Genomic DNA, 17,563 nt, shown 5'->3' with positions numbered 1-17,563 from the left:
TGTCACCAGGAAAATCTACCATAAGATTTGGCGAAAATATCTTTTTTGGTGTGAATCTAAGGGCTACTCATGGAGTAAGATTAGGATTCCAAGGATATTGTCCTTTCTCCAAGAAGGATTGGAGAAAGGATTATCAGCTAGTTCCTTAAAAGGACAGATATCTGCTTTGTCTATCCTTTTACACAAACGTCTGGCAGAGGTACCAGACGTTCAAGCTTTTACTCAGGCTTTAGTCAGAATTAAGCCTGTTTATAGACCTGTGGCTCCGCCATGGAGTCTGAATTTAGTTCTTTCAGTTCTGCAAGGGGTTCCGTTTGAACCTTTACATTCCATAGATATTAAGCTTTTATCTTGGAAAGTTAAGTTTTTAGTAGCTATCTCTTCTGCTCGAAGAGTTTCAGAGCTATCTGCTTTACAGTGTGATTCACCTTACCTGGTTTTCCATGCAGATAAGGTAGTTTTGCATACCAAACCCGGTTTTCTTCCTAAGGTTGTGTCTAATAAGAATATTATCCAGGAAATTGTTGTTCCTTCTCTGTGTCCTAATCCTTCTTCGAAGAAGGAACGTCTGTTACACAATCTTGATGTAGTTCGTGCTTTTAAAGTTCTATTTACAAGCAACTAAGGATTTCAGACAAACACCTTCATTGTTTGTTATCTATTCTGGTAAGAGGAGAGGTCAGAAGGCGACTGCTACCTCTCTTTCCTTTTGGCTGAAAAGCATCATCCGTTTGGCCTATGAGACTGCTGGCCAGCAGCCTCCTGAAACAATTACTGCTCATTCTATCAGAGCAGTGGCTTCCATGGGCTTTTAAAAATGAGGCTTCTGTTGAACAGATTTGTAAGGCAGCGACTTGGTCTTCGCTGCATACTTTTTCCAAATTTTACAAATTCGATACTTTTGCTTCTTCGGAGGCTATTTTTGGGAGAAAGGTTTTACAAGCAGTGGTGCCTTCCGTTTTAAGGTACCTGTCTTGTTCCCTCCCTTCATCCGTGTCCTAAAGCTTTGGTATTGGTATCCCACAAGTAAAGGATGAATCCGTGGACTCGATACATCTTACAAGAGAAAACAGAATTTATGCTTACCTGATAAATGACTTTCTCTTGTGATGTATCGAGTCCACGGGCCGCCCTGGCTATTAAGTCAGGTAGCTTTTTTGTTAAACTACAGTCACCACTGCATCCTATGGTTTCTCCTTTTTCTTCCTAACCTTCGGTCGAATGACTGGGGGGTCGACCTGGAGGGGGAGCTATATGGACAGCTCTGCTGTGTGCTCTCTTTGCCACTTCCTGTTGGGAAGGAGAATATCCCACAAGTAAAGGATGAATCCGTGGACTTGATACATCACAAGAGAAAGTAATTTATCAGGTAAGCATAAATTCTGTTTTTGAAGGGTTTTTTTTTTAATTATTTTTTTAAATGAACAGTTTTGGGCCAATTTTTAAAGAATTTTTTTTTTTTTTTTTTTTTTTGCCATTTTTTTCATTCCTCAAAAAGTGCAATCTTAGTGTGTTTACTGAAGTTTGGTAAAGGCAGGTATTGTGCTTTTTTACTATTTGATTTGACTGAAGAAACTGGATGGAGGTGCCCTAATTTGGATATTGTATTTTTAGGCCAGGGAGTATAGATATTGCTGTATTATTGGAATTGCTATTTGATCCACCACTCTGGTAAGTTGTATATGTATACATCTGATGAGAGTGCAAGTGATATAAAGCTTTATAATTCCTTTTCTCCCCATCATATTTTCATTGCACTTTTGATTCTCATCTTCATTTTCACAGTGGTGTTCAAAGGCTTTCCAGAATGTGTCTGTGATTCCACCAGAGACGGGCACCGTGCATCAAGTTAATCTAGAATTTCTTTCACGAGTTGTGATGGAAGAGAAGGATTTTATGTATCCAGATAGTGTTCTTGGTACAGACTCCCACACGACAATGGTGAATGGCTTGGGGATCTTAGGATGGGGTGAGTACATATATGCAGTTTATTTGTTAATTATGCAGTTTTGTAATTATTTAAAGGGACATAAAACAAGTTGGGATAAAGACAAAATATAATTACTTTACCTGCAAATTTATACTGCAGTGCCTCGCCATTAACCCTTTCTTTCATGTTATTGGCAAGAGTCCATGAGCTAGTGACGTATGGGATATACAATCCTATCAGGAGGGGCAAAGTTTCCCAAACCTCAAAATGCCTATAAATACACCCCTCACCACACCCACAATTCAGTTTTACAAACTTTGCCTCCTATGGAGGTGGTGAAGTAAGTTTGTGCTAAGATTTCTACGTTGATATGCGCTTCTCAGCATTGTTGAAGCCCGATTCCTCTCAGAGTACATCGAATGTCAGAGGGATGTGAAGGGAGTATCATTTATTGAATACGATGATTTCCCTAACGGGGGTCTATTTCATAGGATCTCTGTTATCGGTCGTAGAGATTCATCTCCTACCTCCCTACCTACTCTCAATTTACCATTACCTCTACTGATAACGGTTTTAGTACTGGCTTGGCTATCTGCTATATTTGGATGGGTGTCTTTTGGTAAGTATGTTTTTTTATTACTTAAGACACCTCAGCTATGGTTTGGCACTTTATGCATTTATATAAAGTTCTAAATATATGTATTGTACTTATATTTGCCATGAGTCAGGTTCATGTATTTCCTTCTGCAGCCTTTTAATTTTATATTTGGGGGAATATAAACATTTTTTCTCTTTAAGGTGTATCCAGTCCACGGATCATCCATTACTTGTGGGATATTCTCATTCCCAACAGGAAGTTGCAAGAGGACACCCACAGCAGAGCTGTTATATAGCTCCTCCCCTAACTGCCATACCCAGTCATTCTCTTGCAACTCTCAACACGCATGGAGGTAGTAAGAGAGAGTGGTGAAAAATAGTTAGTTTTCTTTCTTCAATGAAAAGTTTGTTATTTTTAAATGGTACCGGAGTTGTACTATTTTATCTCAGGCAGTAAATAGAAGAAGAATCTGCCTGAGTTTTCTATGATCTTAGCAGGTTGTAACTAAGATCCATTGCTGTTCTCACATATGTCTGAGGAGAGAGGTAACTTCAGCGGGAGAATGGCGTGCAGTTTACTCTGCTATGAGGTATGTGCAGTTACAATTTTTTCTAGAATTGGAAATGCTAGAAAATGCTGCTGATACCGGATTAATGTAAGTTAAGCCTGAATACAGTGATTTAATAGCGACTGGTATCATGCTTACTCTCGGGTGTAATACCCTTAAAAAAATGCAATATAAAACATTTGCTGGCATGTTTAATCGTTTTTATATATGCTTTGGTGATAAAACTTTATTGGGGCCTAGTTTTTTCCACATGGCTGGCTTTATTTTTGCCTAGAAACAGTTTCCTGAGGCTTTCCACTGTTGTAGTATGAGTAGGAGGGGCCTATTTTAGCGCTTTTTTGCGCAGTTAAAATTACAGACTGAGACATCCAGCTTTCCTCAGAAGTCCCCTGAATGCTATAGGACATCTCTAAAGGGTTCAAAGGCTTTCCAAAGTCGTTTATTGGGAAAGGTAGGGCCACAGCAGAGCTGTGGCAGTTTGTTGTGACTGTTAAAAAATGTTTTTTGATCCGTTTTTTTAACTAAGGGGTTAATCATCCATTTGCAAGTGGGTGCAATGCTCTGTTAGCTTATTATACACACTGTAAAAATTTCATTTGTGTAACTGCCTTTTTTCACTGTTTTTCAAATTCTGACAAAATTTGTTTCTCTTAAAGGCACAGTACCGTTTTTTATATTTGCTTGTTAACTTGATTTAAAGTGTTTTCCAAGCTTGCTGGTCTCATTGCTAGTCTGTGTAAACATGTCTGACATAGAGGAAACTCCTTGTTCATTATGTTTAAAAGCCATGGTGGAACCCCCTCTTAGAATGTGTACCAAATGTACTGATTTCACTTTAAGCAATAAAGATCGTATTCTGTCTTTAAAAATTTTATCACCAGAGGAATCTGACGAGGGGGAAGTTATGCCGATTAACTCTCCCCACATGTCAGATCCTTTGACTCCCGCTCAAGGTACTCACGCTCAAATGGCGCCAAGTACATCTAGGGCGCCCATAGCGATTACTTTACAAGACATGGCGGCAGTCATGGATAATACACTGTCAGCGGTATTAGCCAGACTACCTGAATTTAGAGGTCAGCGAGATAGCTCTGGGGTTAGACGAAATGCAGAGCATACTGACGCTTTAAGAACCATGTCTGATACTGCCTCACAATATGCAGAAGCTGAGGAAGGAGAGCTTCAGTCTGTGGGTGATGTTTCTGACTCAGGTAGGATACCTGATTCTGATATTTCTACATTTAAATTTAAGCTTGAACACCTCCGCGTGCTGCTCAAAGAGGTTTTAGCTGCTCTGAATGACTGTGATACAATTGCAGTGCCAGAGAAATTGTGTAGACTGGATAAATACTATGCAGTGCCGGTGTGTACTGATGTTTTTCCAATACCTAAAAGGTTTACAGAAATTATTACTAAGGAATGGGATAGACCAGGTGTGCCGTTCTCTCCCCCTCCTATTTTTAGAAAAAATGTTTCCAATAGACGCCACCAAACGGGACTTATGGCAGACAGTCCCTAAGGTGGAGGGAGCAGTTTCTACTCTAGCAAAGCGTACTACTATCCCTGTCGAGGACAGTTGTGGTTTTTTTAGATCCAATGGATAAGAAATTAGGTTACCTTAAGAAAATGTTTATTCAACAAAGTTTTATCCTACAGCCCCCTTGCATGCATTGCTCCTGTCACTGCTGCTGCGGCGTTCTGGTTTGAGTCTCTGGAAGAGGCTTTACAGGTAGCGACTCTATTGGATGACATACTTGGCAAGCTTAGGGCACTTAAGCTAGCCAATTCTTTTGTTTCTGATGCAATTGTCTAAACTAACGGCTAAGAATTCTGGTTTTGCTATACAGGCGCGCAGGGCGCTATGGCTTAAATCATGGTCAGCTGACGTGACTTCAAAATCTAAGCTGCTTAACATTCCCTTCAAGGGGCAGACCCTATTCGAGCCTGGTTTGAAGGAGATTATTGCTGATATCACTGGAGGAAAAGGTCATGCCATTCCTCAGGACAGGTCCAAATCAAGGGCCAAACAGTCTAATTTTCGTGCCTTTCGAAACTTCAAGGCAGGTGCGGCATCAACTTCCTCTAATGCAAAACAAGAGGGAACTTTTGCTCAGTCCAAGACAGTCTGGAGACCAAACCAGACCTGGAACAAAGGTAAGCAGGCCAAAAAGCCTGCTGCTGCCTCTAAGACAGCATGAAGGAACGGCCCCCTATCCGGTAACGGATCTAGTAGGGGGCAGACTTTCACTCTTCGCGTGGGCAAGAGATGTCCAGGATCCATGGGCGTTAGAAATTATATCCCAGGGATATCTTCTGGACTTCAAAGCTTCTCCCCCCCCCCAAAAGGGAGATTTCACCTTTCACAATTATCTGCAAACCAGATAAAGAGAGAGGCATTCTTACACTGTGTACGAGACCTCCTAGTTATGGGAGTGATCCATCCAGTTCCAAAGGAGGAACAGGGACAGGGTTTTTACTCAAATCTGTTTGTGGTTCCCAAAAAAGAGGGAACCTTCAGACCAATTTTGGATCTAAAGATCTTAAACAAATTCCTCAGAGTTCCATCATTCAAGATGGAGACTATTCGTACCATCCTACCTATGATCCAGGAGGGTCAATATATGACTACAGTGGATTTAAAGGATGCTTATCTTCACATTCCGATACACAAAGATCATCATCGGTTTCTCAGATTTGCCTTTCTAGACAGGCATTACCAGTTTGTAGCTCTTCCCTTTGGATTAGCTACAGCCCCAAGAATCTTTACGAAGGTTCTGGGGTCGCTTCTGGTGGTCCTAAGGCCGCGGGGCATAGCAGTGGCCCCTTATTTAGACGACATCCTGATACAGGCGTCAAACTTCCAAATTGCCAAGTCTCATACGAACGTAGTACTGGCATTTCTGAGATCGCATGGGTGGAAAGTGAACGAGGAAAAGAGTTCTCTATCCCCACTCACAAGAGTTTCCTTCCTAGGGACTCTGATAGATTCTGTAGAAATGAAAATTTACCTGACGGAGTCCAGGTTATCAAAGCTTCTAAATTCCTGCCGTGTTCTTCATTCCATTCCGCGCCCTTCGGTGGCTCAGTGCATGGAAGTAATCGGCTTAATAGTAGCGGCAATGGACATAGTACCGTTTGCACGCCTACATCTCAGACCGCTGCAACTATGCATGCTCAGTCAGTGGAACGGGGATTACACAGATTTGTCCCCTCTACTAAATCTGGATCAAGAGACCAGGGATTCTCTTCTCTGGTGGCTATCTCGGGTCCATCTGTCCAAAGGTATGACCTTTTCGGAGGCCAGATTGGACAATTGTAACAACAGATGCCAGCCTTCTAGGTTGGGGTGCAGTCTGGAACTCCCTGAAGGCTCAGGGATCGTGGACTCAGGAGGAGACACTCCTTCCAATAAATATTCTGGAACTGAGAGCGATATTCAATGCTCTTCAGGCTTGGCCTCAGTTAGCAACTCTGAGGTACATCAGATTTCAGTCGGACAACATCACGACTGTGGCTTACATCAACCATCAAGGGGGAACAAGAAGTTCCCTAGTGATGTTAGAAGTCTCAAGGATAATTCGCTGGGCAGAGACTCACTCTTGCCACCTATCAGCTATCCATATCCCAGGTGTAGAGAACTGGGAGGCGGATTTTCTAAGTCGTCAGACTTTTCATCCGGGGGAGTGGGAACTCCATCCGGAGGTGTTTGCACAATTGATTCATCGTTGGGGCAAACCAGAACTGGATCTCACGGCGTCTCGCCAGAACGCCAAGCTTCCTTGTTACAGATCCAGGTCCAAGGATCCCAAGGCGACGCTGATAGATGCTCTAGCAGCGCCCTGGTCTTTCAACCTGGCTTATGTGTTTCCACCGTTTCCTCTGCTCCCTCGACTGATTGCCAAGATCAAGCAGGAGAGAGCATTGGTGATTTTGATAGCGCCTGCGTGGCCACGCAGGACCTGGTATGCAGATCTAGTGGACATGTCATCCTTTCCACCATGGACTCTGCCTCTGAGACAGGACCTTCTACTTCAGGGTCCTTTCCACCATCCAAATCTAATTTCTCTGAGACTGACTGCATGGAGATTGAACGCTTGATTTTATCAAAGCGTGGCTTCTCCGAGTCAGTCATTGATACCTTAATACAGGCACGAAAGCCCGTCACCAGGAAAATTTATCATAAGATATGGCGTAAATATCTTTATTGGTGTGAATCCAAGGGTTACTCGTGGAGTAAGGTCAGGATTCCCAGGATATTATCTTTTCTCCAAGATGGTTTGGAAAAAGGATTGTCAGCTAGTTCCTTAAAAGGACAGATTTCTGCTCTGTCTATTCTTTTGCACAAGCGTCTGGCAGATGTTCCAGACGTTCAGGCATTTTGTCAGGCCTTGGTTAGAATCAAGCCTGTGTTTAAACCTGTTGCTCCTCCATGGAGCTTAAATTTGGTTCTTAAGGTTCTTCAAGGAGTTCCGTTTGAACCTCTTCATTCCATAGATATCAAACTTGTATCTTGGAAAGTTCTTTTTTTGGTAGCTATTTCCTCGGCTCGTAGAGTTTCCGAGTTATCTGCTTTACAATGTGATTCTCCTTATCTGATCTTCCATACGAATAAGGTAGTCCTGCGTACCAAACCTGGGTTTTTACCTAAGGTGGTATCTAACAAGTATATCAATCAAGAGATTGTTGTTCTATCCTTGTGTCCTAATCCTTCTTCAAAGAAGGAACGTCTATTACACAATCTTGATGTGGTTCGTGCTTTAAAGTTTTACTTACAAGCTACTAAAAATGTTCGTCAAACATCTGCTTTGTTTGTTGTCTACTCTGGACAGAGGAGAGGTCAAAAGGCTTCGGTAACCTCTCTCTCTTTTTGGCTAAGAAGCATAATCCGCTTAGCCTATGAGACTGCTGGCCAGCAGCCTCCTGAAAGGATTACAGCTCATTACAGCTCATTCTACTAGAGCTGTGGCTTCCACTTGGGCCTTTAAAAATGAGGCTTCTGTTGAACAGATTTGCAAGGCGGCGACTTGGTCTTCGCTTCATACTTTTTCCAAATTCTACAAATTTGATACTTTTGCTTCTTCGAAGGCTATTTTTGGGAGAGAGGTTTTACAGGCAGTGGTACCTTCCGTTTAAAGTACCTGCCTTGTCCCTCCCTTCATCTGTGTACTTTAGCTTTGGTATTGGTATCCCACAAGTAATGGATGATCCGTGGACTGGATACACCTTACAAGAGAAAACACAATTTATGCTTACCTGATAAATTTATTTCTCTTGTGGTGTATCCAGTCCACGGCCCGCCCTGTCATTTTAAGGCAGGTAATTTTTTCATTTAAACTACAGTCACCACTGCACCCTATGGTTTCTCCTTTCTCTGCGTGTTTTCGGTCGAATGACTGGATATGGCAGTTAGGGGAGGAGCTATATAACAGCTCTGCTGTGGGTGTCCTCTTGCAACTTCCTGTTGGGAATGAGAATATCCCACAAGTAATGGATGATCCGTGGACTGGATACACCACAAGAGAAATAAATTTATCAGGTAAGCATAAATTGTGTTTTTAAGATTTGTATTTCTTACCTGGGGTTTAGTCTTTTTTTTTCAATTGACTACTTCTTGCAAATTGCGGGCGCTATTAGGTCCGCGGGTGCGTCAAATGCTAAACTTTATTGCGTCATATTTTTGGCGCGAAAAAATAAGTCTGACGCAACTTTGTTATACTTGATGCCGAGACCTTTCACACGGTTGCATCATTAGTGACGCGAGTGTGTCATTTCCGGCCAAAAATTTTTTGTTACGTTGTGCGTCATACTTGGCTCCAAACTTTTTCATTATTTCAATACCCCATTGAGGTTTGCCTCCTGATTTTTTTTTTCTCTATCAGAGGCCTATGCTATTTGCATTTTTTCCCTTTCCTGAAACTGTCATATAAGGAAATAGATAATTTTGCTTTATACGTTGTTTTTTCTCTTACATTTTGCAAGATGTCTCAATCTGATCCTGCCCCAGAAGTTTCTGCTGGAACATTGCTGCATGACATCGGTTCTACCAAAGCTAAGTGCATTTGTTGTAAAATTGTAGAAATTATTTTGCCGAATGTCATTTGTAATAGTTGTCATGATAAACTTTTACATGCAGATAGTGTATCCATCAGTAATAGTACATTGCCAGTTGCAGTTCCTTCAACTTCTAATGTGCATGATATACCTGTAAATTTTAAAGAATTTGTTTCTGATTCTATCCTGAAGGCGCTGTCTGCATTTCCACCTTCTAATAAATGTAAAAGGTATTTTAAAACTTCTCATTTAGTTGATGAAATTTCAAATGACCAACAACATAATTTATCCTCTTCTGATGAGGCTCTATCTGATACAGAAGATCCTTCCTCAGACATTGACACTGACAAATCTACTTATTTATTTAAAATGGAGTATTGTCAGGGTTTTCCATTGTTGTTGTTCTGTTCCTTTAAGGATCTTACTCTGGAAATCTACCCTATTTAAGGCCCCTCCCCTTGTTGCTCCTCGCTTGGTAATTTGCTAGTGTTCAGTACCCATCTGAACATGCTGTGAAGACACCCTGCCAATTTCCCTGAAGTGGATTTACGAGTACTTCTCTACGTTACTCATCTACAGTATTGTTGTGTTGCTATTATAACACTCTCTCCCTGGTTGTGTTATAGCTTTCTCTCAACTTGCATAACCTTCTACGATTACCCTCTCTGATCCCCAGGCTGAGCGGTGCTCCAAATCCTCTCTGCTCCATGTTCTCAGCGTGTGACGTCACGCACTCTCCCGCAAGCTTCAGTCATTCCCTGTTGCAGCCGCTTGCAGACCCGCTCTGAGTTTCGCTCTGGTCACATCCTAGACTGATCGCTCCGAGGTCTATGAGGATTTGCAGTGCTATCAGGAGACCGGTAACGTTATATGAATGTGAACCACTTAACTTGTGACTTTCTATTTACTGCTGGGGCTTAAACGTTACTTTGTTTCCTCATTTGACTTTATCACTGTTTGGATGTGTAAAAGCTTCTGTGCCGCACTAACAACTTGCTACTCTGTCATGCTGCATTTAATACAACTGCTGTGGGCTTATTAACACCTGAGCTCCCTTAAAGGCCTGTCTAACACAAACATCCTGCCTATTCTAATACTGTTGTTCCAAGTTGTTAACCCTATCATTACTTAAGAATTGGATTGGAAGATATGCATGTAAACTAGTGGTTATACAAGACTGCTTGATCTGTATTCATTTGTGTACAACTTGCTGATTTTAGCCAGTGTTTATATTATCTCTACACCTGCAGTACAAGCAACATTGGGAACTTTCCTTCAATTAATTTACTGTTGGTTGTTCATGGTTTCACTCCCTTCACTCTGTATCCATACAGTAGTGACCCTCAGATCGATGAGCATAACAGGGTTCTCTAAATTACAACTTTGAGAACCCGAGGTTAGGTGTGAGGCTGAGTGGACCTACGAATAATAGGATTCAGCTATTTAAACATAACCTGACAAGTATATGCGTTCTTTATTAAAAGAAGTGTTAATTACTTTGGATATTGAGGTAACCAGTCCTCTTGACGTTCATTCTAATAAACGTTTAAATGCTGTTTTTAAACCTCCTGTGGTTTCTCCAGGGGTTTTTCCTATTCCTGAGGCTATTTCTGATATGATTTCTAAGGAATGGAATAAGACAGGTACTTCTTTTATTCCTTCTTCAAGGTTTAAAAAATTGTATCCTTTACCAGCAAAATCTATAGAGTTTTGGGGAAAAATCCCCAAAGTTGATGGGGCTATTTCTACTCTTGCTAAACATACCACTTTTCCTATGGAAGATGGTACTTCCTTTAAGGATCCTTTAGATAGGAAGCTTGAATCTTATCTAAGGAAGGCCTATTTATATTCAGGTCATCTTCAGACCTGCAATTTCTTTGGCTGATGTTGCGGCTGCATCAACTTTCTGGTTGGAGAATTTAGCACAACAGGAATTGGATTCTGACTTATCTAGCATTATTCGCTTACTGCAATATGCTAATCATTTTATTTGTGATGCCATTTTTAATTGATGTTAGATCCATGTCTTTAGCTATATTAGCTAGAAGAGCTTTGTGGCTTAAATCTTGGAATGCTGATATGACATCTAAATCTAGATTACTATCTCTTTCCAAGGTAATAATTTATTTGGTTCTCAGTTGGATTCTATTATTTCAACTGTCACTGGGGGAAAGGGAGTTTTTCTGCCTCAGGATAAAAAAACCTAAGGGTAAATCTAAGACTTCTAACCGTTTTCGTTCCTTTGGTCAGAAAAAGGAACAAAAACTCAATCCTCTCCCCAAGGAATCTGCTTCCAATTGGAATCCTTCCTCAAATTGGAATAAATCCAAGCCATTTAGGAAACCAAAGTCAGCCCCTAAGTCCGCATGAAGGTGCGGCCCTCATTCCAGCTCAGCTGGTAGGGGCAGATTAAGGTTTTTCAAGGATATTTGGATAAAATCTGTCCAAAATAAATGGATTCAGAGCATTGTCTCTCAAGGGTATCTAATAGGATTCAGAGTAAGACCTCCTGTGAGAAGATTTTTTTTTCTCTCACGTATCCCAGCAAATCCAGTTAAAGTTCAGGCTTTTCTGAAGTGTGTTTCAGACCTGGAGTCTTCAGGGGTAATCATGCCAGCTCCTTTTCTGGAAAAAGGTTTGGGGTTTTATTCAAATCTATTCATTGTCCCAAAAAAGGAACATTTATTCAGATCAGTTCTGGATCTGAAAATTTTGAATCGTTGTGTAAGAGTACCAACTTTCAAGATGGTGACTATATGGACTATTCTGCCTTTTGTTCAGCGAGGACATTATATGTCCACAATAGACTTGCAGGATGCTTACCTTCATATTGCGATTCATCCAGAACATTATCAGTTTTTGAGATTCTCTTTTCTAAACAAGCATTGCCAATTTGTTGCTCTTCCATTTGGCCTAGCAACAGCTCCAAGAATCTTTTCAAAGGTTCTGGGTGCCCTACTCTCTGTAATCAGAGAACAGGGTATTGCAGTGTTTCCTTATTTGGACGATATCTTGGTACTAGCTCAGTCTTTACGTACTGCAGAATCTCACACGAATCAACTAGTGTTGGTTCTTCGGAAACATGGTTGGAGGATCAATTTACCAAAATGTTTCTTGATTCCTCAGACAAGGGTCACCTTTTTAGGTTTCCAGATAGATTCAGTGTCCATGACTCTGTCTCTAACAGACAAGAGACGTTTAAAATTGGTTGCAGCCTGCCGGCACCTTCAGTCTGTCATTCCCTTCAGTGGCTATGTGCATGGAAGTTTTAGGTCTCATGACTGCAGCATCGGACGTGATCCCCTTTGCTCGTTTTTACATGAGACCTCTACAGCTTTGTATGCTGAACCAATGGTGCAGGGATTATACAGAGATATCACAATTAATATCCTTAAATCTTAATGTACGACACTCTCTGACGTGGTGGATAGATCACCATCGTTTAGTTCAAGGGGCTTCTTTTGTTTGGCGAACCTGGACTGTGATCACAACAGATGCACATCTTTCAGGTTGGGGAACTGTTTGGGGATCTCTGACAGCACAAGGGGTTTGGAAATCTCAAGAGGCGAGATTACCAATAAATATTTTAGAACTCTGTGCAATTCTCAGAGCTCTTCAGTTTTGGCCTCTGTTAAAGAAAGAACCGTTTATTTGTTTTCAGACAGACAATATCACAACAGTGGCATATGTCAATCATCAGGGTGGGACTCACAGTCCCCAAGCTATGAAAGAAGTATCTCGGATACTTGCTTGGGCGGAATCCAGCTCCTGTCTAATCTCTGCGGTGCATATCCCAGGTGTAGACAATTGAGAGGCGGATTATATCAGCCGCCAGACTTTACATCCAGGGGAGTGGTCTCTCCATGCAGATGTATTTTCTCAGATTGTTCAGATGTGGGCTCTTCCAGAGATAGATCTCATGGCCTCTCATCTAAACAAGAAACTTCCCAGATACCTGTCCATGGTCCAGGGATGTTCAGGCGGAAGCAGTGGATGCGCTGACACTTCCTTGGTGTTACTAAATACACACAGAGAGAAGCACACTCACAGGAACGAACAATCTGGCTCAATATTACTTCCTTGGTGTTATCATCCTGCTTACATTTTCCCGCCTCTAGTTTTCCTTCCAAGAGTGATCTCCAAAATCATCATGGAACAATCATTTGTGTTGCTGGTGACTCCAGCATGGCCACACAGGTTTTGGTATGCGGATCTGGTTCGGTTGTCCAGTTGCCCGCCTTGGCCACTTCCGTTACGGCCAGACCTACTATCTCAAGGTCCTTTTTTCCATCAGGATCTCAAATCATTAAGTTTGAAGGTATGGAAATTGAACGCTTAGTACTAAGTCATAGAGGTTTCTCTGACTCAGTGATTACTACTATGTTACAAGCTCGTAAATCTGTCTCTAGAAAGATTTATTTTAGAGTTTGGAAGACTTACATTTCATTGTGTTCTTATCATAAATTCTCCTGGCATTATTTTAGAATTCCTAGAATTTTACAGTTTCTTCAGGATGGTTTGGATAAGGGTTTGTCTGCATGTTCCTTGAAAGGACAAGTATCTGCTCTTTCTGTTTTATTTCACAGAAAGATTGCTATGCTTCCTGATATACACTGTTTTGTACAGGATTTAGTTCGTATTAAGCCTGTCATTAAATCAATTTCTCCTCCTTGGAGTCTTAATTTGGTTCTGAAGGCTTTACAGGCTCCTCCATTTGAACCTATGCATTCTTTGGACATTAAACTACTTTCTTGGAAAGGGTTGTTCTTTTTGGCAATCTCTTCTGCTAGAAGATTTTCTGAGCTATCTGCTCTTTCTTGTGAGTCTCCTTTTCTGATTTTTCATCAGGATAAGGCAGTTTTGCGGACTTTTCAATTTTTACCTAAGGTTGTGAATTCTAACAACATTAATAGAGAAATTGTCCCTTCCTTATGTCTTAATCCTAAGAATTCTTTGGAAAGATCCTTACATTCTTTGGATGTGGTAAGAGCCTTGAAATATTATGTGGAAGCTACTAAAGATTTCTGGAAGACTTCCAGTCTATTAGTTTTATTTTCTGGTCCTAGGAAAGGTCAGAAGGCTTCTGCTATTTCCTTGGCTTCTTGGTTGAAACTTTTGATTCATCAAGCTTATTTGGAGTTGAGTCAGGCCCCGCCTCAGAATTACAGCTCATTCTACTAGATCAGTCTCTACTTCGTGGGCTTTTAAGAATGAAGCTTCAGTTGATCAGATTTGCAAAGCGGCAACTTGGTCCTCTTTGCATACATTTACTAAATTCTACCGTTTTGATGTATTTGTTTCTTTCATATTGGCAAGAGTCCATGAGGCCCATCCTTTTTTATGGTGGTTATGATTTTTTGTATAAAGCATAAATATAAAAAGAGAGAGAGATGCACTCAGCTGAGACAGAACAAAAGCTGGAAAAACTTCCGTGCCTGTTCATTTTTGGGTGCCACTCAGGGTGCATACTCTTTTAGCACACTATGCCCCTTCACAGAGAAAAAATATCCTGTAGCATATCAGTCTGACCCTGCCCAATGACAGTCCAGCACCGAAATACCAGGCAATTCTTCTCTGAACAAGTGAAAAGGCATAGTGTGCAAAAAGAGACTGCACCCTGAGTGGCACTGGCCTTGTGGACAAGCATGGAAGTTTTTCTAGCTATTGTTCTGTCTCAGTGAGTGCGTCTCTCTATTCTCTTGATTTTATGTAAATTACTCTTAGGTCTCCCTAAGAGTAAAAAGGGGGAAACCAGACGTTGGACTCCTTGCACACATGCCCTAGAGATATGCAACTGCACCTCACTGACGAGGCCCAAGAGAGGCCGAAACGTACGTCTGGGGTTTGTTGTTTGTCTTGTTCAGAGAAGAATTGCCTGGTATTTCGGTGCTGGACTGTCATTGGGCAGGATCAGACTGATATGCTACAGGATATTTTTTCTCTGTGAAAAGGCATAGTGTGCAAAAAGAGACTGCACCCTGAGTGGCACTGGCCTTGTGGACAAGCACGGAAGTTTTTCTAGCTATTGTTCTGTCTCAGTGAGTGCGTGTCTCTATTCTCTTGATTTTTGTATAAAGCACAATTATTTCCAAATTTCCTTTGTTGATGCTTTCTACTCCTTTCTTTATCACCCGATTGCTTGGCTATTCGTTAAACTGAATTGTGGGTGTGGTGAGGGGTGTATTTATAGGCATTTTGAGGTTTGGGAAACTTTGCCCCTCCTGGTAGGATTATATATCCCATATGTCACTAGCTCATGGACTCTTGCCAATATGAAAGAAATTAATTTATCAGGTAAGTTCTTAAGTAATTTTTTTTTAGTTTCTGAATTGTAAAGCTGTAACTCCCCCCCCACATTTCCTTCTATGGCTGTATCTATTTTGTTCTTTTGGTAGAATGCAAAAGTGCATAGGGATTATCTGCTGGAGCATGCCTAGAAACTGTGAACACAGTTGAAATTCAGTGCCTGTGTCTAAACACTGATAAGAGGTGTGGAGTTGGCTTCTCCAGGTAGCTAATTCATTTTGCTTATTTTTGAAAATTATTTTAAAATACTTGCCAGCCATTTTTAAACATTTTTTTTAGCCCTTAATTAGCCCTTTTAGGATATGTGCAGATCTTAACCTGTTTTATGTCCCTTTAATTAGATGTGTGTCTACCTGAATTTTATGACAAAACTTTAACATGAACAGGTATGCAGGGAAGTTGCTGTATAGTATAAGCATCTCTTTCTAAGCTTTCTAAATGTGGATTTTAATGGGATATTGACAATTTTATGGGTATAACATACCTCTTTCATTGTGACAAAACCATTAAAACAAAAAATATATATATATTTGTTGGTTATATAAGTGATCATTAACACCTGGTGCTGTCAGAAGCCACATAATTAGTTAGAGTCTACCTTTGCATTTAAAGTGTCATGCGATCTCTCAAAATGAATACACCTGTTTCTGGAGTGCCTCAGAGTTTGTTAGCATATCATAAACTGCATCATGCAGACCAAAACAAGTCCAGGTTGAAGTTCTGCAGAAGCTCCAATCAGTGACCAGGTAAAGACAGCATTAATTATAAAACTGACCAAGAAGCCAATGGTAGCTGGACATATCAATGTCTGAGCTGGGTAAAATTATCCATGGGGCCATTATAACCCACATGATCCACAAAGCTAGGTATCATGGATGTATTGCGAAAATAAAGCCATTTTTGAAACACTAAAAGCATTGGCACATAATGCTATGTACAGAACAAACCCAACACCACTCATCACCCTGAGAACACCATCCTCACACTGAAGAATGGTAGCATCATATTGTGAGAATGCTTTTCATTGGCAGGCACTAGTAAACTGGTCAGGATTAAGGGCAAGATGAATGGAGCGAAATAAAAGCAAACCTAAAGGAAAACTTATTTAGTCTGCATGAGGCTTGAGACTGGAGTGTAGGTTCACTTTACTGTAGGTTAATGACCCAAGAACTGGAATGTCTTAGAATAGCTAATCAAAGCTCAGACCTCAATGTGGTTGAGAATATATGGGAAGACTTTAAGGTTCCCTTTCAACCTGAGAGTGCTTGAGTGCTTTTTGCAAATTTGAAGGATTCTGATGTGCATAGCTATTAGACATACTTCAAAAGACATTTAACTGTACCTGGAGCTAAAGGTAGTTCTACCAAGTATTGATGTGTTGAATACATATGTTATCAACAAATGTCTTTTTGACATTTAGGCATGTTGTGAAAATGCCAATAAAAATAATTTAATTTTAATTCCAGGTTGTAACACTTTGAAAATGTGGAAACATCCGAGGGGGTGAATACTTATGCAGGACACTGTAAAGTGGGTTCTCTATATTGAGTATTCATTAAGCAAGCCTAAACATTTTCTTTAATAGACTGTTAGGAGTGCTATACAGGTGAAACTCAAAAAATTAGAATATCGTGCAAAAGTTAATTTATTTCACTAATGCAACTTAAAAGGTGAAACTAATATATGAGAGAGACTCATTACATGCAAAGCAAGATAGTTCAAGCCGTGATTTGTCATAATTGTGATGACTATGGCTTACAGCTCATGAAAAACCCAAATCCACAATCTCAGAAAATTAGAATATTACATGCAATCAATAAAACAAGGATTGTACATAGAACAATCTCAGTAAATTAGAATATTGTGAAAAGGTGCAATATTCTAGGCTCAAAGTGTCCCACTCGAATCAGCTAATTAAGCCATAACACCTGCAAAGGGTTCCTGAACCTTTTAAATGGTCTCTCATTCTGGTTCAGTAGGAATCACAATCATGGGAAAGACTGCTGACCTGACAGTTGTGCAGCAAACCATCATTGACACCCTCCATAAGGAGGGAAAGTCTCAAAAGGTAATTGCAAAAGAAGTTGGATGTTCCCAAAGTGCTGTATCA

At 40.7% G+C, this 17,563-nt stretch overlaps 1 protein-coding gene across 3 annotated transcripts in view; it reads left to right on the top strand.

The window, feature by feature from the left end:
• Positions 1-17,563, top strand: part of IREB2 (iron responsive element binding protein 2) — a gene marked incomplete in the record, with an annotated part of 432,524 nt that overhangs the window by 115,266 nt on the left and 299,695 nt on the right. For all 3 annotated transcript variants that reach the window (XM_053717273.1, XM_053717272.1, XM_053717271.1), the window contains 1 exon segment: positions 1,786-1,969. In XM_053717273.1, the coding sequence (XP_053573248.1) occupies positions 1,786-1,969 (184 nt within the window).

This window comes from Bombina bombina, chromosome 6 (assembly GCF_027579735.1).
Source record: "Bombina bombina isolate aBomBom1 chromosome 6, aBomBom1.pri, whole genome shotgun sequence".
Lineage (NCBI taxonomy): Eukaryota > Metazoa > Chordata > Amphibia > Anura > Bombinatoridae > Bombina > Bombina bombina.
This window is presented reverse-complemented; position numbering and strand designations above follow the sequence as displayed.